The sequence below is a fragment of the Otolemur garnettii genome, unplaced genomic scaffold (assembly GCF_000181295.1).
Source record: "Otolemur garnettii isolate 467f Iridium unplaced genomic scaffold, OtoGar3 scaffold00013, whole genome shotgun sequence".
Taxonomy (NCBI): domain Eukaryota; kingdom Metazoa; phylum Chordata; class Mammalia; order Primates; family Galagidae; genus Otolemur; species Otolemur garnettii.
The window spans coordinates 27,924,761-27,950,878 of record NW_003852408.1 but is presented as its reverse complement, the minus strand read 5'-3'; the positions used below and the strand labels follow the sequence as shown (position 1 = coordinate 27,950,878).

The following is a 26,118-nucleotide window of genomic DNA, read 5'->3' as shown; positions in this document are numbered from 1 at the left end:
CCCGGCTATTTTTTGGTTGCAGCCGTCATTGTTGTTTGGCGGGTCCGGGCTGGGGATTCGAACCCGCCACCTCAGGTGTACGTGGCTGGCGCCTTAGCCGGTTGAGCCACAGGCGCCGAGCCCCATGGCAGTCTTCTTAATGAAGTCTTTCCCCAGGCTGCTATCTTCCAGTGTTTTTCCTATGCTTTCTTTGAGGATTTTTATTGTTTCATGCCTTAAATTTAAGCCCTTTATACATCTCGAATAAATTTTTGTGGGTGGAGAAAGGTGTAGGTCTTTTATATGTGGATATCCAGTTCTCCCAGCTCTATTTATTAAATAGGGAGTCTGACCCCCAGTGTATGTTCTTGTTTGGTTTATTGAAGATTAGTGGTTGTAAGATGTTAGTTTCATTTCTGATTCCAAATGTCTATGTCTCTATTTTTGTGCCAGTACCATGCTGTCTTGACCACTATGGCCTTGTAGTACAGCCTAAAATCTGGTATGGCGATGCCCCCAGCTTTGTTTTTTATTGCTAAGAACTGCCTTAGCTATACAGGGTTTTTTCTGGTTCCATACAAAATGCAGACTCATTTTTTCCAAGTCTTGAACGTATGATGTTGGTATTTTAATAGGGATGTCATTGAATTGGTAAATTGGGAAGTATAGACATTTTAACAATCTTAATTCTTCCCAGCCATAAGCATGGTATGTTCTTCCATTTGTTAATATCCTTTGCTATTTCCTTTCTTAGGGTTTCATCATTTTCTTTATAGAGGTCCTTTACCTCTTTTGTTAGGTATATTCTTAGGTATTTCATTTTCTTTGAAGCTATGGTGAAGGGAGTTGTGTTCTTAATTAGCTTCTCAGTTTGGCTGTTATTGGCATATACACAGGCTACTGACTTGTGAACATTGATTTTATATCCTGAGACATTACTGTGTTTTTGGATGACTTCCAAGAGCCTTGTGGTTGAGTCTTTGGGGTTCTCTAAGTATAAGATCCTATCGTCAGCAAAGAGGGAGAGTTTGACCTCCTCTGCTCCCATTTGGATGCCTTTTATTTCCTTGTCTTGCCTAATTGTATTGGCTAGAACTTCCAGCACTGTGTTGAGTGGTAATGGTGACAGAGGACAACTTTGTCTGGTTCCCGTTTGGAGAGGAAAACTTTCAGTTTTATTCCATTCAGTAAAATATTAGCTGTGGGTTTGTCATAGATAGCTTTGATCTGTTTAAGAAATGTGCCATGTATGCCTACACTTTTCAGTGTTCTAATTAGAAAAGGATGCTGGATTTTATCAAATGCCTTTTCTGCATGTATTGAGAGGATCATATAGTCTTTGTTTTTGCTTCTGTTGATACTGGGAATAACGTTACGGACTTGAATGTGTTAAACCAGCCTTACATCCCTGGGATGAAACCTACTTGATCATGGTGTGTGACTTTTTTGATGATAAGCTGTAATCTATTGGCTAAGATTTTGTTGAGAATTTTTACATCTATATTCATTAGTGAAACTGGTCTGAAATTCTCCTTTTTAGTTGGGTCTTTTCCTGGTATCAGACCAGGAAAAGTTTGTTTCAGAGAACGTATTGGGTAAGATTACTTCCTCCTCAATTTTTTGGAATAATTTCTGCTGTATGACAATGAGCTCTTCTTTGAAGGTTTGCTAGAATTGTGGTGTGAAGCCATCTGGATCAGGGTATTTTTTCTGTTGGAAGAATTTTTATTGTTTCTTTGATCTCAGTGCTCGAAATTGGTTTGTTCAGGAGCTCTATTTCTTCCTCACTAAGTCTGGGGAGAGGGTGTGATTTCAAATTTTGATCCATTTCCTTCACATTGTTAAATTTCTGGGCATAGAGTTTTTGGTAGTATTCAGAGATGATGTCTTGTATCTCTGTGGCATCAGTTGTTATTTCCCCTTGGTCATTTCTGATTGAGGTTATTAGGGATTTTACTTTTCTATTTTTAGTTAGTCTGGCCAAAGGTTTATCTATTTTATTTATTTTTTCAAAAACCCAACTTCTTGTTTCATTAATTTTCTGAATGATTCTTTTGTTTTTAATTCAGTGATCTCTGATTTAATTTTGGCTATTTCTTTTCTTCTGCTGGGTTTAGGTTTATATTGTTGTTTTTCCAATTCCATAAGATGGCTTCTGAGTTTGTTGATGCGCTCTGTTTCTGTTTTTCGAATATAGGCATCTAAAGTGATAAATTTTCCTCTCAGGACTGCTTTTGCAGTATCCCACAGGTTTTTTTTTTTTGTTTGTTTGTTTTTTTGAGACAGAGCCTCAAGCTATCGCCCTGGGTAGAATGCCATGGCATCACAGCTCACAGTAACCTCCAACTCCTGGGCTCAAGCGAGTCTCCTGCCTTCACCTCCCAAGTAGCTGGGACTACAGCTGCCCGCCACACCGCATGGCTATTTTTTGGTTGTAGCCATCATTATTGTTTGGCGGGCCCGGGCTGGATTCAAACCCGCCGCCTTAGGTGTATGTGGCTGGCGCCTTAGCCACTTGAGCCACAGGCACCGAGCCAGGTTTTTTTTTTTAAGATAACTTTTTTTTTTAATTTTAATTTTATTTTGTTTTATTATTTGCAGTTTTTGGCTAGGGCTGGGTTTGAACCTACCACCTCCAGCATATGGGGCCCACACCCTACTCCTTGAGCCACAGGCGCTGCCCTCCCACAGGTTTTGGTAGCTTGTCTCTTCATTGTTGTTATGCTCAAGGAAGTCAGTGATTTCCTCTTTTGTTTCTTCCTGCACTCAATTGTTGTTCAACAGAAGGTTTTTTAATTTCCATGCCTTTGTGTGGGGTTGGACGTTTTTGTTGGAGTTAGTTCCACCTTTAGTGCCTTGTTGGTCTGAGAGGATACAAGGTAAAATTTCAATTCTTTTGATTTTGTTGAGGTTTGTTTTGTGTCCTAGGATATGATCAAATTTAGAGAATGTTCCATGGGGGTAAAGAGAAGAATGTATATTCTTTATCTTTGGGATGTGTCTATCAAGCACAGTTGTTCTACGGTCTCATTTAAGTCCCTTATATCTTTATTTAATTTCTGTTTAGAGGATCCGTCCAGCTCTATTAGAGGAGTGTTAAAGTCCCCTGTTATCATGGTGTTATGGGATATCATATTGCTCAGACTGAGTAAAGTCTGTTTTAAGAATCTGGGAGCATTTAAGTTGGGTGCATAAATATTTAGAATTGAAATGTCTTCTTATTGTATTTTTCCCTTGACCAATATGAAGTGACCATCTTGGTCTTTTTTGATTTTAGTTGCTTTAAATCCACATGTATCTGAAAATAAGGTTGCAATTCCTATTTTCTTCTGAATTTCGTTTGCCGGAAAGATTGTCTTCCAACCCTTAACTCGGGGTTTTAATTTGTGTTTTGAAGCTAGGGGTGTTTTCTGCAGACACCCAATGGACAGCTTGTGTTTTTTAATCCAGTCAGCCAATCTGTGCCTCTTCAGTGGGGAATTCAAACCATTAACATTTATTGAGATAATTGATAAGTGTGGTAGTGTTCTATTTATCTTATTTTGTGGGAGTCTATTGCTTAGTTTTATCTTTTGCATCATTGTGGAAGTTAGGTTCTATCCTTTAATTTCTCAGGTAATTTCTAATTTACTTTGCTGTTGATCCATGTGATGGTCAGTGTATAGAACAGGTTGAAGTATTTCCTGTAGAGCTGGCTTAGGGCAAATTTCCTCAATATTTGCATATCAGCAAATGATTTGATTTCTTTGTCAATTTTAAAGCTTAGTTTAGCAGGATATAGAATTCTGGGCTGGAATTTGTTCTGTTCAAGTAGATTAAAGGTAGATGACCATTGTTTTCTTGCTTGAAAAGTTTCATTAGAGAAGTCTGCAGTCATCCTAATGGATTTGCCCCTGTAAATCAACTGGCACTTACTCCTGGCATCTTGAATAATCTTTTCTTTTGTCTTGACTTTGGACAGGTTCATCACAATGTGTCTTAGAGTAGCTCTGTTAGAGTTAAAGTGACCTGGGGTCCGATATCCCTCTGAACGGAGTGTGTCAGAATCTTTGGTGAAATGTGGGAAATTTTCATTTATAATATTCTCTAGTATGGCTTCCATTCTCCTGGGGCATTCTTCTTCCCCTTCTGGGATACCTATAACTCATATGTTTGAACGTTTCATGAAGTACCATAATTCTGTCAGTGAACATTTTGCTTTCTCTTCTTTTCTGCCTCTTTAACTATCTGAGTTACTTCAAGAGCTTTGTTATCTACCTCTGAAATTCTTTCTTCTGCATGGTCTAATCTGTTGTTGATACTTTCTACTGTATCTTCAAGTTCCTTAATTGACTGCTTCAGTTTCTTCAGCTCTGCTGTATCCTTTCTATATTGTTCCTATCATTCGTCTCTTATTTGATTCTGTTTTTGGATTTCCTTTTGGTTATTTTCCACTTTATTAGCAGTTTCCTTCATTATTTCCATCATCTGTATTCTAAATTCCCTTTCTGTCATTTGTAACATTTCTTTATAGGTGGAATCCTCTGCAGTAGCTTCCTCATGAGATGGGGAGGGTGGGGGTGGTTGTTCTGGACTGGTTTTTCATGTTGCCAGGATTTTTCTGCTGATTCTTTCTCATGAATGTTTTCTTTTATCTGTTTCCTTGCCTTAATTTTCCTTTCACTTCCTCTTGCTCTTTAAGTTGCCGTGTCTCTGTCCTAGGGTTTCATTGAGTCCTTTTGGTACAGGACCAGAAGGATGAGAAGACTGAAGAGCAAGAAGGGAAAAAAGATTTAAAAAAAAAAAAAAAAAGGAAAGAAAAAAGAGAAAGGAGAGGGTGTGAGTAAAAGGGAATATTGACAAAAAGAAGAGAAGCACAGAAGGAGGGAGACAGGAGCAATAGAGGTGTTCAGTAGGGTTCTTTGACCCAACCTTAAAATGCCTAATCTCTCGGGGTGCCTGGTTGGGTGGTTTTCTTGTGGTTAGCAGCTCTTTGCCAGCCTGTGCAGACACAGTATCTTTTCTCCACCAAGTAGAGAGGAAAGACAAAAATGCTATAATTCAAACCAAAAGAAGCAAACAGAAAACTCTACAGGATATAATTGGGGGAAAAAACCACATAATGGGGGTAGAAACATTAGCAAAAATGAAGTTCTAATTTTTAAAGAAGGCAACTATGGAAAATTATATTTAAACTAGAAAAATGAAGAAAGAAAAAAGGAAAAATTATAAAGGGAAAATGTTGAAATTAAAAAAAAAAAAACCAAAAAGAGAAAACCGAAAACAAAGCTATATATATATCTTGCTAAATATTGTCTGGGCAACAGATGATCTTCTGGGGTAGGAGTTAATTACAATGCTGATACAGCTATACAAGATGGAGACTGGAGGCCTCTGCTGATTTCTCAAACCCCGCAGGATGGTGAGCCTAAATCTCTCCTTAGCCCACTTAAAAGACACTTTAAACTGTCAACCTTGGCTAAGCCAAAGCTTTCCCAGGAAAGCATTTGTCATTGGAATCACTCCTTAAGTGGCTGCCCGCTTACCTACTGTGCCAAAACTGGTCTCACTCTTTGCCCCTGAGGGCCAAGGCTGTGAAGCATCTCAGTCCCTGCCTTTCCACTGGTCAGTCACTAGATTACTCGCCCAAGGTCTCCCACCCAGTCCTTGCTCTGGGACCTGAGGGAGGAGCTTGCTGGGGTAGTTCTCCCACAGTGGCTATGCATAGCCCACAGCCGAGCACTTTTAGCTCTGTCCAGCTCAGTGGCTCAGTCTGGGTCCTAGACAACACTTAAAGTCCTTCGCACTCTTGCCCAAGTTCTCCCAAGGCAGTTCAACTGAGTCCTCAAGTCCAAAAGAACAGAACTGTTCGATAGGGAGGCCATTCCAGTTTGTAATCTCATTGCTGCTGTACTTACAGATGCGGGTGGGATTAAACCAAATGAACACATGCAACCAGTTGCCAGTTCTCCACTGCTTTTGTCCTCCTCATGAGGTCCAGAACTCTCTCACTGACTCCCTGTGTTCCCAATGGGATGTTTTTGGGCAGATCCCACCCGCCAGAGATGCCTGAATCTTCTCTCCCCATTCTCACAATGTCCAGGTGTAAGGAAGCTGTTGCTAGGCTGTTATCTTGTTCTTCCCTCGGTGCTGTGATTTTTGAAGGAGACAGCATACCTAGCAACCTCTATGGTCATTATTCCAAACTTTTTGGCTTCGGTGATCGCCTAATTGTTTCATCAGCCTTCAGACCTTGCTGGGTTGGGATCTTAAAGCTCACAAGAATCCTTCAGGGCCAGGTATCACAGTGTCCCCTGAGTCCAGTTCCCATGGTGTGCAGGAATCCCTCAACCTGTCCCAAGATTGGAGTTCTAATCACAGCAGGTGGAATTAGACAGCCATGCTTTAGGCCCCTGATAAGACCTTCTCCCAATCGTCCCACAATGGCAGCCCCTGGCCACTGGGACCATCTCAGTATGTCTTACCTTGCCTCCCTACCTATGGCAAGTCTACTCCAACTGGCATTCAAATCTAGTTGCTGTATACTGTTTGAGTCTGCCCACTCTTCCGAGCTTTCCACCAAATTCGTAGCTTCCCCCAACAACTAAAAACTCCAGAAAGACTTCCTCCCATCCAAGGCCTCTGTGGGCAGCTGGTCGCAATCACTTGCCTAATTCATCAGATTTCCACCACTCTGGATCATATGCTGTATCGAGCTCACTATGTCTTCATTGTGCTCCCTGAGGTATGACTTTGGGTAAGGTCCTTGTGCCTGGTGTGGCTGAGTTCTTTCTTTTTCCCCATTCATTCTAGTAGAGCTCAGCTAAAAGATCCTCTGGTCTGCCATCTTCTTTAGAAGGCTGAATGAATTGATTAATCTTATAGTTGGGATCTAGAATGGCAGTATAGGACAGGGGAGCAGAATAAATATCAGAAGCAAAATATATTTGATTTGAAATTTTGCTTGGGTGTACAACTCTCTGCCAGAGAAAGAGCACAGAATTGCTTTTCCTGTTTCTTTTTCATCTTCACCATTGTACTACATAGCCTCAGTGTTTAAGACCTAAAACTCAAGCTTATTTTGAAAGTATTATAATAGGTACATTATGTGTTAAATAATATAAATTACAATGGGTGACTGACTATTCTCCTTTTATGTATAAATATGGTATAAGTTTTAAATTGTATAATATGTGCATTGGAAGAAGATTAACTTGAAAATTAGGGTTCATTTTAACAAACCAAGGATCCAAAATTCAAAAGAATCACATTGTGATTTGTAGATCTTAAGGATATGTCACTTTTTTTTTTTGAGGCAGAGTCTCACTCCATCATCCTAGTAAGAGTGCCAGGAAGTCATCATAGCTAATAGCTATCAGATTTCCACCACTCTGGATCATATGCTGTATCTAGCTCACTATATCTCTAATCTCAAACTCTTGGGCTCATGTGATCCTCCTGCCTCAGCCTCCCAAATAGCTGTGACTACAGGCTCCCACCACAGTGCCTGGCTACTTTTTTTTTAGTAGAAACAGGATCTCCCTTTTGGTCAGGCTGATCTCAAACTCCTGAGTTCAGGCAATCCTCCCTCCTTGGCCTCCCAAAGTGCTAGGATTATAGGTATGAGCCACTGTGTCCAGCCAGTATCTTTAGTCCTCTCAATATTAGTTTTCCTTCTTTTCTAGGAGGCATTCTCTGCTGATTCTATAAGAATTTAGGAGTATTAATTCTAATTACTGCTGTTGTTTCTTATTTTCATAACTTTGAATTCTAAGAAAGAAATTTATTATATACACTAGAACCTTTATGGTTGACCACCTCCCTACATTGATTGCCTCTTAAGTTGGCCTAATTTTCATAGACCAGACATGCACCAAATGCACGTTATCATTATAGCAAGCCTAGTTCTTCACATTGACCTCCGTATGTTGACCAATTTGTTACAGTGCCTTGGGTGGTCAATGTACAGAGGTCTTACTGTAATTATATAGTTTATAGACTAATATTCATAATACAAAAAGCAAATAATCTTTGATTTCTATAAGTGTGGTATATTTCATGTGTGGATTCTTGGATTTATTTTCAAGAGACATGGAAATCCATTTAAGCTTCATTGCTGCTTATAGGTAACAATTTAATGTTCTTTCTCCATTATTCTTGTCTCTGTTTTTAACAGCTATTTTTAAATGCTAACAATAAGGTGGCAGACAAGAACGAGAAAGACCTTGCCAACAAATTACTGACAGAAATGAATGAGGACCAGGTATCTACAAAGCCTGCATCTTGTTTCAGCTGAAGTCCAGAATCAGTCAATGGGAGTAACTGTTCCTGTACTTTTTTTCTTGTATCTTAAAATACACAAACAGTATCAAATTATAATATTCACTGTCTTTAACAATTATAAAAATTGCTTTCCTCTTATGGATAAATATCTTCAGGTTGATATAAACAATTTACAGAATTCTTTCTACATATGTATATGTGTGTATATATATATGTTTAATTTAAAGAGATATAAAGTACAGGAATGGGATCCCAAATATTAATGCTTTCTACCTAGTGGTGACTTGATATTTTGGGGGCTTCCTTTTCTAAGCACTGTGATACATTGGGACCTTAGGGCTTTGTTTGTGAATATGTATGGTCATTGTTAGTATCTTGATTCTTTGCTTCTTATTGACAAATAATGATTATAATTCAATGGACAACTTGAATCTTGGAGGAAGGGAAGAAGATGCCAATTGCTTTGAGTGTTAATTTAGCATGAAACTTGACCTTTTTGCATGTTAAAAATGTAACTCTTTATGGATATTATAAAGCAAAAATATGTAATTTTTTTGCTTCTCACAATATATTAGATAATTTAGTTAGAGAAAAACTATGTGTAAAAATTATTTTGTCATTTTTCTTTTCCAAAATGTCAGAGAACCCACACAGTGTTATCTTCTATTTAACATTGTGTTAATGTCCAGATTCATAAATAAAGCTGTGTGTATAACAAGAAATATTATAATCTATTTTTTTCTATTCTGGGGATATGATTAATTGGTATATGCACATATTGTTTCTTTTTCAAGACACAGTGTCACCTGAGTAAAGTGTGATGGTGTCATCATAGCTCACAGTAACCTCAGTCTTTTGGGCTCATGAGATCCTCCTGCCTCAGCCTCCCAAGTAGGTAGGACTACAGGCACCTGCCACAATGCTTGGCTAGTTTTTCTATTTTTAGTCAAGGTGGGATCTTGCTCTTGCTCAGGCTGGTCTCAAACTTCTGAGTTCAAGCATTCCACCTGCCTCAGCCTCCCAGAGTGCTCATACACTGTTTTAGTATTAACACAACATTTGGAAACCAGTGAGAAAAGATTATTTTATCTATCTTATACATGCAAATGGAATTTAAACCTAGAAGTTCAAGTGTATTTTTGAAGGGAAATTAAAATATAGAATTTCTTTTTTTTTTTTGAGACAGAGCCTCAAGCTGTCCCCCTGGGTAGAGTGCCGTGGCATCACAGCTCACAGCAACCTCCAACTCCTGGGCTCAACAGAGTCTCCTGCCTCAGCCTCCCAAGTAGCTGGGACCACAGGCGCCTGCCACAGCGCCTGGCTATTTTTTGGTTGCAGCCATCATTGTTGTTTGGCGGGCCCAGGCTGGATTTGAACCCGCCACCTTAGGTGTATGTGGCTGGTGCCTTAGCCACTTGAGCCACAGGCACCAAGCCTCGAATTTCTAATGATAGTCCTCCCTCCCTTCCTCTTGAGATTGTCCATTATTTTTTAAAAGCATGTATTAAACTTGGTGTTGTATTCTGGAAACATTTTAATGTAATAAGTGAGTATCACTTTACCATTCTTGACAACATGTACCTTATTTTCTGTTAAGTAGGTAACTTTTCTTGCAGGTTTTAGTATTTCAGAAATCTATTTCAGTGAAAGAGGAATGTAATGCATGTTAAATAATTATTTTTTTTCAGGTTTTCAGGACAAAGGTTTCCTAACTAAATAAAAATTTTGAATGTATTTGTTAATTTCTTGGTTTTTTTCCTCCCTCTGGTAGGCATTTCAGGGCCAGTTGGATTGTTTGGCTGTATCAACCATCCAGGCTTTGACGGCAGTAATGAACAAGTCTCCAGCTGCTAAGGTGAAACAGAGTCCCCCAGTTTTAAGATTTTGTTTTAGATATATTAATTTTCACTATAGAAATTCTGAAGTAGGCTTGGTGCCCATACATAGCACAGTGGTTACGATGCCAGCCACATGCACCCCGGCTGGCAGGTTCGACCTTGGCCTGGACCAGCTAAACAACAATGAAAACTGCAACAACAACAAACTAGCTAGGTGTTGTGGCAAACGCTGTAGTCCCAGCTACTTGGGAGGCTAAGGCAAGAGAATCACTTAAGCACAAGAGTTTGAGGTTGCTATTTGCTGTGACACTACAGCACACTATGGAGGGCGACATAGACTCTGTCTCAAAAAAAAAAAAGAAAGAAATTCTGAAGTAATATACATGTGAAAGTACATGTATAATACTTATGGTTTAACACCTGAAATGAAGTAGTTCACAAAATATCTCAGCATAAGAATAAGCATATTATTGTTTGCTTCTGCTGCTGCTAATTTTAAAGACAAATCTCTATGGGCACTGTTTTAGGATCTTAAAAAACATTTGATGGTTAAACTGCAAATTAATAGACAGGCAGGGTACCACCTGGCTCAGAAATACAGGTGACATAAGACTTCCTAAAATGAACATGGTGTTCCTTAAAATTCAGATAATTGAAATGCAAAACATCAGAGAGAAAACTCTTTCTACTCAGTTCCTTTCTGGCCACTACTCAGAATTGCCTGGAGTCTTTAATCTAATTTTTTGAGGCTATGTCTGACATTTCTTACACTCAAAGCCTCCTCATTTTTTCTGTAAATGTTTTAACTTCACTTAATATTCTAATTACAGATCAAGGGAAAAAATAAAGTATTATATGCCCTAATATGCAAATTATATAATCATTCTATAATAGTTATTGCTAATTTCATTTATTTTCCATTTTGGTAGATTATTGTGACTTTATTACTATGGAAAATATATGGAATCTATTTTAAGATGAAGGCACGTGATTTCAGAAAACATTGAATTCATAATCTATTTAATATTAGGTCAGTTAGCTTAAATGGATATTGTTCACTATTTTTAATATTTCAATAAATTAGCTTATGAAGATATGCTTTGATATATTGTTTTTCCCTTCTAGGAAGTATTTAAAGAAAGAATTGGTTATACACATATGTTTGAAGTATTAAAATCCCTGGGTCAGCCACCATTGGAACTACTAAAAGAACTTATGAATATGGTACATTTTTAATCTTTATTAAAAGAAGTTCCATTATATCCATTTCAAAAATGGTAACTAATCTTTTATGTTACTTTCCAGGCTGTAGAGGGTGACCATACTTCAGTTGGAATTTTGGGCATTAGTAATGTCCAGCCTCTCTTGCTTCTTATCCAGTGGCTTCCAGAGCTGGAATCTCATGACCTGCAAATCTTCATCTCTGATTGGCTGAAAAGAATTTGTTGTATTAATAGGCAGAGCCGAACTACTTGTGTCAATGCAAACATGGGAATTAGAATCATTGAAACCCTTGACTCTCATTCTTCCCTTCATCGAACTTGTGCTGAGAACTTGATTGCAATCTATGGTTCCTTGGGGAGTCAGTCGGTGAGCTCAGAAGAAATACGTCGACTACTACTATTGCTGAGAGTGGATGAATCTGAGTATATTCACCCTTACATTACTCCTGTGACTCGAGCAATCCTGACAATGGCCCGAAAACTAAGTCTAGAGAGTGCACTGCAATATTTTAATTTGTCACATAGTATGGGAGGAATTTCTGTTCCTCCCATACAGAAATGGCCAGGGTCTGCCTTTTCTTTTAGTGCTTGGTTTTGTTTAGATCAGGATCAGTCGGCTCTTGGTGCTGCAAACAAAGGAGGAAAGAGAAAACAATTGTACAGGTACTGGTCTAAGTTACGGAGTATAAATGAATACTGCTATAACAATATATACTGTGGTTCCTAAACAGGAAAAAGTTTTACAAAACTTTATCTAAAAGTACAAAAATTTATCTAAAACATTTTCATCTTTAGGCTGTCCATAGTTTAATTATAAATGCCTCATTGCTTTCATCATAATAGGTGTCTGTCTCAAATATTTTTTTGGTTACATTCTGAGGCTAGTCTGGAAATAAGGTTCCTTCTTAAAAGTATTGTAAAAGTAGAGGGAAAAAAGGAGTAACAAACTTGAAAATGAATGATCTCTCTGTTTCATTGAGCATGCTGTATATTTATATGAAGGACCAGAAAACCTGTGTTTCAGGCTTCACTGGCTAGAAATTTTTAATATTGTGATTTTTGAGAACTTTATGCTTTTTGAATCTGTGTGGAAGCCTTTTGAAAATTTGAAACTTTATGGTTTTACTTTTGCTAGTAAAATTTCATGTATAAGGATATCTTTTATAACTTTGCTCAACTCTCATGCCTCAAAAGGATTTTAAAAGTATCTTTGAAACAAGATTGCTTTGATGCGTGAAAATAGAATATAAGTCATAGCATTGTTGATGAAGATGGTCATGATGCCTTTGTGATTTTGTATGCTTCAGTGATGATGAAACTCAACAAGTGGCTTCAAATGTTTTGCTAATATATATATTTTTTAGCTTTTTTACAGGAAGTGGCATGGGTTTTGAAGCTTTTATTACCCATTCAGGTATGTTGGTTGTGGCAGTATGCACAAAAAGAGAATATGCAACAGTTATGCTTCCTGACCACAGTTTCTGTGATTCTCTCTGGGTAAGGCTTTAGATCATTATTTAATTATTAACATGGTTAATACTATTTACCACCACCATCATCATCGTAAAGTCAGGAGTAATTTTTATGCAAAAAAATTAAAATGAACATTATGATTTCATTAAGGTTTTCTGAACTAAGTTTGATTTTGAACTTCAATTTTAAATAAAGATGTGGGTTGTTAAAAACAATGCATTTGGGTGGTGCCTGTGGCTCAATGAGTAGGGCACTGACCCCATATACCGAGGGTGGCGGGTTCAAACCTGGCCCTGGCCGAACTGCAACCAAAAAATAGCCAAAAGTTGTGGCAGGCGCCTGTAGTCCCAGCTACTCGGGAGGCTGAGGCAAGAGAATCACCTAAGACTAGGAGTTGGAGGTTGCTGTGAGCTGTGTGATGCCACGGCACTCTACCGAGGGCAATAAAATGAGACTCTGTCTCTACAAAAAAACCCAATGCGCTTCTATTGCTTTTCTTTTTTTTTTTTTTTTTTTTTTTTGAGACAGAGCCTCAAGCTGTCCCCCTGGGCAGAGTGCCATGGCATTACAGCTCACAGCAACCTCCAACTCCTGGGCTCAAGCGAGTCTCCTGCCTCCGCCTCCCAAGTAGCTGGGACCACAGGCGCCCGCCACAACGCCCGGCTATTTTTTTTTGGTTGCAGCCGTCATTGTTGTTTGGCGAGTCTGGGCTGGGGATTCGAACCCGCCACCTTAGGTGTACGTGGCTGGCGCCTTAGCCGGTTGAGCTATAGGCGCCGAGCCTCTATTGCTTTTCTAAAAAATAATAATATAAGATTTGTCGTTAGATAAATTGATTCTAAAGGATGCTTATAGCCTTGGAAATCTAGAAAAGATACTATATATACAGTTTGTATAAATTTTCTGGAATAGGCTAAGTCCTTTTGTATACTGCAGAAAAAATAGTTACTTTTAAAGCATTTTAATCAGCATTTTGCTTGCTTAATCTTAATGTTCTACTGTTCACACAAATTAGTTTTACTACAAAACATTTGTCATTCCAAAGGCATAATGTAACTTTGGTCTTTTAAATGTATGTTTTACTTTACTAGCACAACATAACCATTGTTCACATGCCTGGAAAAAGGCCCTTTGGTCAGAGCCTGGTCTGTATCTATGACAATGGACAACAGAAGGTTTCTGCTCCTCTCAGATTTCCTGCCATGAATGAAGTAAGTGTATCTAACCTACTCTTCACAAGCCCAATTGATTGAGAACTCTTGGAAGTTTTCAATTGATGTTGAAAGTTCAGTTTACTCTAAATATGTGCCCCCAAATTTTAAAGTGTTTTCAATAAACTAAGACACAGTAAATTACTATTGAGTTGTGTTAGCCTGTCATTATTAGATGAAGTCAAGACAGTATAAAAAAGGAAAACAATTTAAGGAAGAAATAAATGTAGTTAAAGTCATGAAAAAAGACTTATAATAGGAAAGCCGAAGGAATGAATAGAACAGACCAAGGTACCTTTTAATAAAGATTGCCAGACAAATATGAAATCCTTAAAAGGATATTACAGTGGACTCTTCCATCTCCATTAAAATTTAAGTAATGAAGAAACTTAAAACCCTCACATTATAGTTAGATATGAAATAGAATTTATTTACTTAAGTGGTTCTCAAAGAATGCTAGTATAAAAGTTCTTTGAGGCTGGGCGTGGCTCAGGCCTGTAATCCTAGAATTCTGGGAGGCCAAGGTAGGTGGATTGCTTGAGCTCATGGGTTTGAGACCAGCCTGAGAAAAAGTGAGACACTGTCTCTAAAAAAAAGAGCTGAGCATTGTAGTGGGCACCTGTAGTCCCAGCTGCTTTGGAGGCTGAGGCCCAAGAGTTTTGAGGTTGCTGTGAGCTATGATGCTACCACACTCTACAGAGGGTGGTAAAATAAGACTCTGTCTCCGAAAAAAAAAGTTCTTTGAGAATTTTTTGATAATTCTAAGAGGGCCTTTATGAAGGTAGTGAAATGAAGTGAATTTTTAATTATTTCTTCTAACTTTTCATCTTGATGACCGTTCCAGGATGGGTTGTAATTAGTTTTAATACTCATATATAATTCTCTGTTTATTAATCTTAAAAGGGAGAAGTAATTTCCTTGATTTTTTTTTTTAGAAAATAGTAAATTTGGCTTGGTGCCCATAGCTCAGTGGTTAGGGCGCTGGCCACATACACCAGGGCTGATGGGTTCAAACCCGGCCCTGGCCTGCTGAACAGCAATGACAACTACAACAACAACAAAAGTAGCTGGGTGTTGTGGTGGACACCTGTAGTCCCAGCTTCTTGGAGGCTGAGACAAGAGAATTGCTTAAGCCAAAGAGTTTGAGGTTGCTGTGAGCTGTGATGCCTTGACACTCTACCAAGGACAACATAGTGAGACTGTCTCAAAAAAAAAAAAAAATAGTAAAGTTAATGTTTTCGTAATATATGCTCTTAAAAAATTCAAAATTTGCAGAAGGATATAAAATGAGTCACAAAAGTAATATATCCAAATTCTATAAGCCAAAGGTAACTTTGCTGATTGATGTCTTTTTTTTCTTTTTGGAGATAGAGTCTCACTCAGTCGTCCTGGGTAGAGGGCTGTGACATTGTAGCTCACAGCATCCTCAAACTCTTGGGCTCAAGAGATGCTCTCGCCTCAGCCTCCAGGGTAGCTGGGACTATAGGCACCTGCCACAATGCCTGCCTAGTTTTTCTGTCTTCAATAGAGATGAGGGTCTCACTCTTACTCAGGCTGGTCTCGAACTCCTAAGCTCAAGCAATCTGTGTGCCTTGACCTCCCAGAGTGCTAGTATTATAAGGGTGAGCCTCTGTACCCAGCCTGTTGTTGATTTCGTATGTATACATATGTATGTATATGTTATGATCCAGTAGAAATAAAACTGCTTCCACTGTTATTTTTAATTAATCTTTTAAATTTCATAAACTAATTTTAAAATTTTAAAACTATTTAATTAAAATTATATAATTTTTTTGATGAAAATATTTCAGATTGTATATAGAACCAGCACACCATACCCCATGACTGCATTAATGTACACAGCTATGATTTAATAAAATAAATAAATAAATAAAATTGTATAATTTTTGTGTTTCTTAATTCTTAGGCTTTTACTTCTTGTTGCATTGGTTCAGCTGGGCAAAGAACCACCACTCCTCCACCTTCCCAAATCCCAGATCCACCTTTTTCTTCTCCCATTACCCCACATCGGACATCTTTTGGTGGAATTCTTTCATCTGCCTCCTGGGGAGGAACAGTTGAAAAATCAAAATCGATTACTAAATTGATATCAGCTGGAACCCAAGATAGTGAATGGGGATGTCCCACCTCTCTGGAGGGTCAGCTGGGGTCTGTTATCATCTTCTCTGAAGCACTACAGCCTTCTCAGGTGAAGGCATTATATTTAGCAGGTGAGCATGTACTTTCATAATGCTTTATTTAATTTAAAGTTTTTTCTGTTGTCTAAATATATTCTGAAGAATATATTTGATCTGAAGAGTATATTTGTTTTAATTGAAGCTGAAAGGGAAGAAAAAGCCCACAATTTATTATACTTTTTTTTGTAGGCATAAACAAAGCAAACTTTTGGAAGTATTTTTAAAAATTATCCATAATATTGCCTGTACAAGCAGTCCCTGGGTTATGAATGAGATAGGTTATATAGGTTCCTTCTTAAGTTAAATTTGTATGTAAGCTGGAACAGATACGTTTACCTATTACCCATAATAACCTTCATTCATAAATGAGAGTTGTGTATCAGGCAGATGTTTGTAACTCGGCTTTCTATAATAGCCTTCGTTCATACATGTGAGTTCTATGGAAGTCAGATGTTGTAACTCCGTGACTGCCTGTATTAGTCTGCTAGGGCTGCCTTGACAAAGGACCACAGAGTGAGTGGCTTTAACAATAGCAGTTTATTTTCTTCCTGATGTATATGTTACTGACTTCTTGTTGTGTCTTTTCACTGTGCGCATGTGGACAGAGAAAGAGATCTCTGTTACCTCTTCTTTTTCTTGTAAGAGGCCCCATCGGATTAGAATCCCACTTTTGTGACTTCATTTAAACTTAATTACCCTCTTAAAGGCCCTATTTCTAAATATGGTCATGTTGGGGATTATGATTTGAAAACATGATTCTAAGGGGAACACAGTTTGGTCCATAACATTGCTAGTACATTTGACATATTTTAATGAATTGATGAAACAAAATATAAGCCTATCTCCATAAGAAATTATATAAGTATAACAAGTCTTATTCTAAAACTTAATGATTTTTACAATTGATATATTAATATATCTGAATTCATGAAGGTAGTAGAATTAGGAGACCTTAGATAGGTTTACAGATTGATCTTTATTGTTGTTTTGACTTTTCCTTTGGCTAAGGCTATGATTTTAAATATATGTACCAAATAGTTAGTATTGGATCCTAGTTAGTTTCTAAGTTCAATTTATAGTTTAGCAGTATGTTCAGGAGTTAGGCCTTTAAGAACAATGTATATTTATTCAGCAGAATAGCTCATTTGTCAAAATACCTTTTTTAGATTAATGAGAATTTTGAGATGAATGAGACTGTCCATATTTTCAAAGTGTATATTAGAACCTTATCATTGCTTTGTAACTTGCTATAGTATTTTGAAGGTGATCTATAATATAAATAAATTCTAAATTAATAATCATTTAGTGTCATCATTACAGCTTTCTAGTTTAGATTTTGTTCTTACAGTTTTTCCTATTTATTATTCTACTTTTATAAATAATAATTGCTACATAGTTTTCATGAATAATTATTTTTAATAAGTATATAATATTTCCTTAGATTTGTAATGTATAAAATTTACTTAAGAGTTTTTATAATATATATATTTTTTAACCAGTCTAACTTTCTTGCTCCGGTAGAGTGCCATGGCATCATAGCTCACAGCAACCTCAAACTCCTGAGCTCAAGCAATCTTCTTTCCTCAGCGTCCCCAGTAGCTGGGACTACAGGTGCCTGGCACAGCACCCACCTATTTTTAGAGATGGGGTCTCACTTCTACTCAGGCGGGTCTTGAACTCCTGAGCTCAAGCAGTCCATCTGCCTTGGCCTCCCAAAGTGATAGGATTATAGGCGTGGTAGGATTTCTATAAGTGATGGGATTCCCAGCCCTGGGCTTTTATAATTTTTAATATTGATATAAACTTCAAATTTTAAGTATGATATACTTGTAGCTTTACTTATTTGGATGTATTTAAAGATGAATTCCCAAAATAAATATTCAAAGTGCGTGGATATTTTTTATGGCTCTCAGTACATGTTGCCTAATCAAGTTTCAGGAAAAGGATATACCAAATTCACAATACTTAACCAATAACACTAAAGTACACTGGTTTCTCCACAGCATTAATCATATGGAATAGTCAATAATGTTCTCTCAAATTAGATGTAAAATGCAACCTTATTTTATTTGTAGTTCTTTGATTGTTTTTTGGTAGTTGAGAATTTTTTCTTATTGATGATTCTATTTCTATGATGTCTACCCACATTTTTAATTTTTTTGCTTTTTTGTCTTATATATTTGAGTTGGTTTATATTAAACTAATAGATTTTGTCACATTTGATAAGAGTTTTTAATGCTATAAAGTTTCTAGAGTGCAGCTTGATTCACTCCCCAACTTTTATAAGTTTTTTATATAGTTGGCAGTGATATAAATAGCTAATATATTTTAACTGTGTTGTTTGAGTAGCTTGAAACAGCTTATATTTTAAATTTTGTTATGATAGCACTGATCCAAAGAGACCATGTATATTCAATGATGTATGTATATGTGTATAAATAATTTTCAGGTCCAAATTGTTTATGCCCTTGGAAATGTCAAGAGTCTGATATGGCTGACCTGCCTGGTAATGTCCTTCTTCACTACACAGCAAAGGTCAGAGGAAATTTGTGGACTGTCCATCTGATTGTAATTATGCTGTGAAGTAAAATTCTTTTTTTATTCCTTTTGTCCTTTCAGTAGATAATTGAAAAGCAGGGATTAAATTGCCATTTTTAAAGTTATGAATTTTCAAAGGAAGGTGAGAAGGAGTAAAAATTAAGGCATACCTCCTCAACTACGGCATAAATGTTATTATCGTTATGTCATCACAGTAGTATGAATGGGAATAATTGTTGTTGGAATTTGTACTCTTGAGTTTACTGAGAGGTAAAACAGAATTGTGCTCAGCCTTTTGTTTGTTTATAAAAGGTAGATTTGGGGGAGAGTAATAAAGGGGAGAAAGAAGTAGGCCAGGCACAGTGGCCACACCTGTAATCTCAGGACTTTGGGAGGATTATTTGTGGCCATGGGACTAGCCTGGGCAACATAGCAAGACCCTGTAAAATAAAATATATTTTATTTTATAAAAATATTATATTTTTATAGAATTTTATATTCTATAAAAATATTAAAAAATTAGGCATAATTAGGCAAAGTGGTGTATGCCTGTAGTCCCAGCTACTCTCAGGAGGATCACCTGAGCCCAAGAATTTAAGGTTCCACTGAGTTATGATCAGATCATTGTACTCTAGCTAGGGTAACAGAATGGGATCCTGTCTCAAAAAAAAAAAGGAGAAGAAAAGGTAGAAAGAAGTAGGAGAAACTAGTAGTAGTGCCCTCCTTTATACTCAGTGTTACATAGACACAGTAAATGCTTTGGTTTTGTGAGATACATTTTTAGTATCTTTTTCTAGCTTAGCTAGCTGGTACATGATCATAATTCATTATTTTTGTTGTTTTTTTGTTACAGTTATATCTGACCTAATAAAATTTACTTATTAGTTTTATTTCTCCCCAGCTTTTTATTTTGATAAATTTAAAAACCTATAGAGAAGGTTAAAGTGATGTCCTGTATATTCTTCACTTAAATTTATCAACTATTAACATTTTACCATACCCCTAACTTTCTCTTCCCTTTTTACTTACTGACTTTATCTCAAAATTGTGAAGGAAATTTGACATAGCTATCATGATACTTTATCTCTAAATATTTTTACATAATCATTTACCTCCCTAGGAAAATGATCCATAATTGATCTAATATACAATCTGTCTTTAAACTTTCTCTGAAATATTTATTTAGCCTTTTTGAAATTAATCCTGGATCCACTCAAAATTCATGTACTGCATTTGTTATAATGTCTCTTAAATTTTGTAGTTTGTTTTTCATTATTTTTCTCCAAGGAAATATTAATCTACCCAACTGTATGCCTGTAATCCTAGCACTGTGGGAGCCCGAGGCAGGTGGATTGCCCTGAGCAAACAGATTCGAGACCAGCCTGAGTTAAGAGTAAGACCCCATCTCTATTTTTTTTTTTTTTTGACATTTTTTTTTTTTTTTTATTGAACGGTAACTATGTACATTAATGCACTTCTAGGGTACAGTGTGGGGTTTTCACATGCAATCTGAAATACCTCCATCAACTGGTCAACACAGCCTTCATGTCATTTTCTCAGTTATTGCTTTAAAACATTCACATTCTACTCTTAGAAAGATTCACCTGTACCCCTATAAGGTAAACCTCAGAAGTAATCCCTCCAAACTCCCTCCCTCCACCCATTCCCCCTCCCTTCTCCCTCCCCCTCCCCATATTCTTAGGCTATTTGGTTATAGCTTTCATATAAGACCCCATCTCTAAAAATAGCTAGGCATTGTGGCAGGCGTCTTTAGGCCCCAGCTACTCAGGAGACTAAGGCAAGAGAATTGCTTAAGCCCAAGAATTTGAGGTTGCTGTGAGCTATGATGCTGAGGCACTCTACCAAGGGTGACAAAGTGAGACTCTGTCTCAAAAAAAAAAAAAAGACAAAACAAAAAGAAAAACAAATGCTGGTTTGGGAAAAGCTACTCTCGGGGATTTTTTTTTACATAGTTACCAGTTTTTCTTTTCTTACCTTTTTTTTTTTTTGAGACAGAGTCTCACTCAGTTACCTTGGGTAGAGTGCCATGATGTCAGAGGTCATAGCAACTTCAGACTCTTGAGCTCAAGTGATTCTTCTGCATCAGCTTCATGTGTAGCTGGGACTACAGGCACCTGCCACAATGACCGCCTAGTTTTTTCTATTTTTTTGAGATAGTGTCTCACTTTGTCACCCTTGATAGAGTGCTATGGCATCACAACTCACAGCAACCAAACTCCTGGGGTCAAGCGATCCTCTTGCCTCAGCCTCCTGAGTAGCTGGGACTATAGGCTCCCACCACAATGTCCAGCTATTTTTAGATATGGGGTCTTACTCTTTCTTAGGCTGGTCATGAACTCCTGAGCTCAAGGAATCCACCTGCCTCTGTACCCGGCCTTAGTTTTTTCTGTTTCATAGTAGAGATAGGATCTCGCTCTTGCTCAGGCTGGTCTTTAACTCCAGAACTCAAGCAGTTCACCTGGCTCAGCCGATCAGAGTGCTGGGATTACAGGCATGAGACATCGTGTCCAGCCAGTCAGCAGTTTTTTTTTTTTTTTTTTTTATTCATTTGCAGGAGGTATTTAGGCATCCATTTGTTTAAAATTTGTTGTCTTCTCTGTGGCAAGAATTGTGCTGAACTATTAGGAAACAATGTGAATAACTTAAAGTCTCTGCCTTTAAGAAGCTTGTCATCTATAGTAAGATACATTATTTTAAAAATGTTCAGTATAGTATAAGCATTTAAAGTATAAGCACAAAAGCCCTGAGAAGTATAGGATATTATCTGTATGTCTTCTGAGCTTTAGTTTTCTAAGCCTCAGTAGAGGTAAGCGTCCTCGCAGGGGTAGGGAACCTCGCACCTTGAGGCATATGTGGCCTTCTGGATCCTTGAATCTAGCCTGGTGACTAACTTCAAATTTTACAGAACTAATCCTTGTATCAAAAGGGCTATAATTAAGCTTTTCTTGCCCTCTTTGATGCTTGAAACCAGAAGACTGGCAGTTTCCCACACCCTTAACTAATATACAGTATATCTTTGTTGGAATTATGTACAAAGTATAGTGAAGATATAAAAGGAGCATGGTTTGTTCTTCTAGGAAGTTAGGAGATCATAGAGAAGATGGATTGATTTGTGTTTTCTTTGAGACAGAGCCTCAAGCTGTCCCCCTGGGTAGAGTACCATGGTATCAGCTCACAGCAACCTCCAATTCCTGGGCTCAAGCGAGCCTCCTGCCTCTGCCTCCCAAGTAGCTGGGACCACAGGCACCCACCACAATGCCCGGCTATTTTTTGGTTGCAGCCATCATTGTTGTTTGGTGGGCCTGGGCTGGATTTGAACCTGCCACCTTAGGTGTATGTGGCTGGTGCCTTAGCCACTTGAGCCACAGGCGCTGAGCCTTGATTTGTGTTTTAAAAGGCAAAACTTGAGAGAGATGCACGTGAACATCATTTACAAAGGCATAGATTGTAAAACTGAATTCTACACGTATTTAGGTATAGGGCACTGAGCAAGAGGAAAAGATAGCAGGAAATGAGACTAAAGAGCAAGTTCAGGCTAGATTATAATAAACCTCCTATGCTAGACTAAATAATAGGCAGCAGATAGGATTTTAAGTAATATGATAGGTTTGTATTTTAGAAAAAGTTCTCAAGCTGCAGTATGAAAGTTTGACTGGAAGGCTAGGAGATAGTAGGCAGTCATATATATCATCAAGAGAGTATCGTGTTAGGACAGGTCATAGATACGTAGTACCCAAACTAAATTAATAACTGCAGAATAACATTTTTGTCTCTGTGACTGATACAGTTTGAGTTCAATATCCTTTGTTTTATTAAAGCAATTTTCCCCAAGTGCTTTAAGAAAAAAGCAATAGCCACATTCTATATGCTAAATTTATAGGTTTCCTTTTTTCTTCCTTCCCAGCCTCCCTTTTCCCTTCCTTCTCCCTCCTCTTCCCTTTTTTCTCCACTCCCTTCCCTTCCCTTCCTTTTTTGGTATAGGGAGTAGATTAAAAGATGTTTCATTATCTACAAATTGACAAATTGAATACAGAGTTACATGTCTTTATACATGGAAGTTAACAAATTACTTTAACAGTTTCTGGAATTGCCCACTAAGTTCTTAATCTGAATAAAGCCAGAATTGTCTATCAGTAATATGAGGGAAAATAGTGTCTTGTACCTCTGATTAAATATTTATATCATGATACATTTTTCTGTTCTGTGATTTTTATATCTCACATTTTATTTTATTTATTTATTTTTGGAACAGAGTCTCACTTTGTCACCCTTGGTAGAGTGCTGTGAGGTCACAGCTCACAGCAACTTCAAATTCTTGGGCTCAAGCAATTTTCTTGCCTCAGCCTTCCAAATAGCTAGGATTACAGGTGCCCGCCACAATGCCTGGCTATTTTTTAGAGACACAGTCTCACTCTTGCTCAGGCTGGTCTCGAACTTGTGAGCTCAGGGCAATCTACCCACCTTGGCCTCCCAAAGTGCTAGGATTATAAGCATGAGCCACCATGCACGGCTTTAATTTGTTTTTTTGAGGAAGAGTCTCAGTATGTTGCCCTTGGTAGGATGCCATGGCATCACAGCTCACAGCAACTTCAAACTCTCGTGCTTACTAAGCCGTTCTCTTGCCTCAGCCACTCAAGTCGCTGGGACCACAGGCACCCACCACACTGCCCAGCTATTTTATTTTGTTGTAATTGTCATTGTTTGGCAGGCCCGGGCCAGGTTCGAACCCACCCGCCCTGGTGCAGGTGGCTGGCACCCTAGCCACTGAGCTACAGGCACCAAGCCAATATGTCTCACATTTTACTCAGACATTTTATGTGTATGTATATCTTGAAATTGTGCCTAGGGAAGTAGTGAATGGGAATAAAACATTGAATTTCCTTTTAAGCCAAAAGTCTGTTTGGTTTAAAATTAAAAATCTGAAACTCTGTAACTGGTGAATAAGTTCTAGCTATAGCTCATTTGTCAAATGACAAGCAACAATGATCTGCTTTTGGTGAGTGAGTACTTTAGAATCTAATGCCTGATTGGTTCTTTAAGATGAAGAACTTGCTTGACATTTCATGGCGAAAGTAAAAAAAATAAGACAGGGAACAGTAAAATTCATATGATAGGCATGTTACTATTGACTATCCTATGTACCTTTTAAAATTATGGAGAGATAAATGCTTCACATATGGTTAAAATTATGTTTTGTTCTAATTACACTTATTGGCCATAATTTTCTTATGTTCTTAGGCCTGCAAAAATTCAATCTGTCTTGATTTATCTACTAATTGTTTACATGGAAGATTAACAGGAAACAAAGTAGTAAACTGGGACATTAAGGTAAATTAATTAATGATAAATGTTGGTAATATATAAGTTTACTGATCCTTTTAAAGATTTTATCTTTTTTTGATTGTTTTATAACTTTATTTGATGTTATCTGACAATCACCAGTTCTCATCCACATTGACTGTAGATTTTTGAAAGTGGTCACAGGTACCTAGGTAACCAAAGTATAGAGCTTGTTTGGTGAATCTTCATCCTTATTATGTTTTCTGGACAACTGCACACAGATACAGTGTGGTACATTCCTGTGTCTTTGGCCCAAACAGCTTTGTTCATCCTGATATCAGTGTGCACATCTGGAGTCCCTATCTCCTTCATGGCAAATTTCAGAATCTCTTTGAGTGTCTGAGGGGCATGCTTTTTAAAGCCCACTCCCTGGATATGCTTGTGAGTATTGATGGTGTATTCTCAGGTCACCACTTCCTTGATGGCAGAACAGCCTTCTTCTCGCTGCCTTTCTTTGTGGGAGCCATTCTGCTTGGCTCAAGTAGGGAAGGAAGAGTGTGAGAGATTGTGGGTGGAGGAAAGGCAAAGATTTTGTCTTTTAAGTACCACCAGATTGTTGTGAATAATAGATCTCAGTCAAAATGTTATGCATGCATATAATAAGAAGGATAAACAAATGCAAAGTTAAATGACTACACTAGTTCATTGACTTGATTTGTTAGAAACTTAGTTACTTTCAGAAGGTACAGCAGGTTCTTTTTTTTTTGTTTTTTTTTTTTTTTTTTTTGAGACAGAGCCTCAAGCTGTCCCCCTGGGTAGAGTGCCGTGGCATTACAGCTCACAGCAACCTCCAACTCCTGGGCTCAAGCGAGTCTCCTGCCTCCGCCTCCCAAGTAGCTGGGACCACAGGCGCCCGCCACAACGCCCGGCTATTTTTTGGTTGCAGCCGTCATTGTTGTTTGGCGGGTCCGGGCTGGGGATTCAAACCCGCCACCTTAGGTGTACGTGGCTGGCGCCTTAGCCGGTTGAGCTATAGGCACCGAGCCGGTACAGCAGGTTCTTAAATAATGTTTTATTACAACACTGATGAGGGAAAAAATTGATTTCAGTCTAGGGCCACTATCAATATGGAGTTTGCAAGTTCTCCCCACTTCTGTGTGAGCTATTATATCTTGTCGGCCTTCTTCACTGGGCTCAGGTTTATGTTTGCAGCTGGACCTTGATTTCCATCTAGAGCAGTGTTTTTCAACTTTTTTTGTCTCACCGCACACTTGAACCTATAGTTAAACCTCCCTGGCACACTTAAATCATGTTGATCCAAAAAAAAAAGAGTGGAAAAAAAAGAATATACTTTGCTTTGAACTACTTCTGAAAATAATTTAATTAATGGTCTTTAAAAAATTTCACAACATACCAGTTAAAAATGGAGACCTAGAGGCCTCCACTTATTTTCCGAGACTAAGTTAACTGCTTTTGTCATGTGTATCCGTAGCATTTTATGATTTTACTTATCCTGGTGAGTAGTAATTGCTCATTTGCTTGACTCTCCAGTGTTCTTTAAGAATTTTGAAGGAAGGGCCACTGCTTTTTTCACCAGTGCCTGATACAGGGATATTCAATAAATAATTGTTGACTGAATTATTAAATTAGTAAAGATTATTTAGGCTAACATGAAAATCAGAGATACTCTATTTCTTAAATATAGTATTTCCTTAAAAGATACCTTAAAAGAAGTTACCCACTAAGTAAAATCAAGAGGAAATATTAAAGCCTCTGTGAATGGGCCACTGGAAAAATTCTAAGATTCAAATCCTAATATAGGAATGAGCCTCTTCTACCTTTTCCTGGGTTTTGAGGGGCTTTCCTGGATGTTGGAGCCACAGAGATCCCTTTTTTGGAGAAAGGACTTGAGAGGAAGATGATGATAAGGAGGAAAAGGAATAAGAAGGAGACGTGTAGGGCCATGGGAACCTGAGGTTAGATGGCTTCCAGCCCCTTGAGGAATTTGGCTTCAGTCAAGAAGGAGGGATGTGTTTCCACAATAACTTTGGCTTTGATTACCTAGTTTGGGATTTCTTTTTTTTTTTTTTTTTTT

The 26,118-nt window shown here is 37.8% G+C and overlaps 1 protein-coding gene across 9 annotated transcripts in view; it reads left to right on the top strand.

Moving 5' to 3' along the window:
* The window catches only part of NBEAL1 (neurobeachin like 1), a 223,551-nt gene that overhangs the window by 79,584 nt on the left and 117,849 nt on the right, over positions 1-26,118 (top strand). For 7 of the 9 annotated variants that reach the window (XM_023510403.1, XM_023510402.1, XM_023510401.1 and 4 more), the window contains exons 11-19: positions 8,135-8,221; positions 10,013-10,096; positions 11,205-11,303; positions 11,385-11,965; positions 12,667-12,799; positions 13,867-13,986; positions 15,914-16,217; positions 18,634-18,719; positions 23,982-24,071. In XM_023510403.1, the coding sequence (XP_023366171.1) occupies positions 8,135-8,221; positions 10,013-10,096; positions 11,205-11,303; positions 11,385-11,965; positions 12,667-12,799; positions 13,867-13,986; positions 15,914-16,217; positions 18,634-18,719; positions 23,982-24,071 (1,584 nt within the window). The remainder of the gene's footprint in view (positions 1-8,134; positions 8,222-10,012; positions 10,097-11,204; positions 11,304-11,384; positions 11,966-12,666; positions 12,800-13,866; positions 13,987-15,913; positions 16,218-18,633; positions 18,720-23,981; positions 24,072-26,118) is intronic. The other 2 variants (XM_012802289.2, XM_023510404.1) reach the window with 1 other exon arrangement.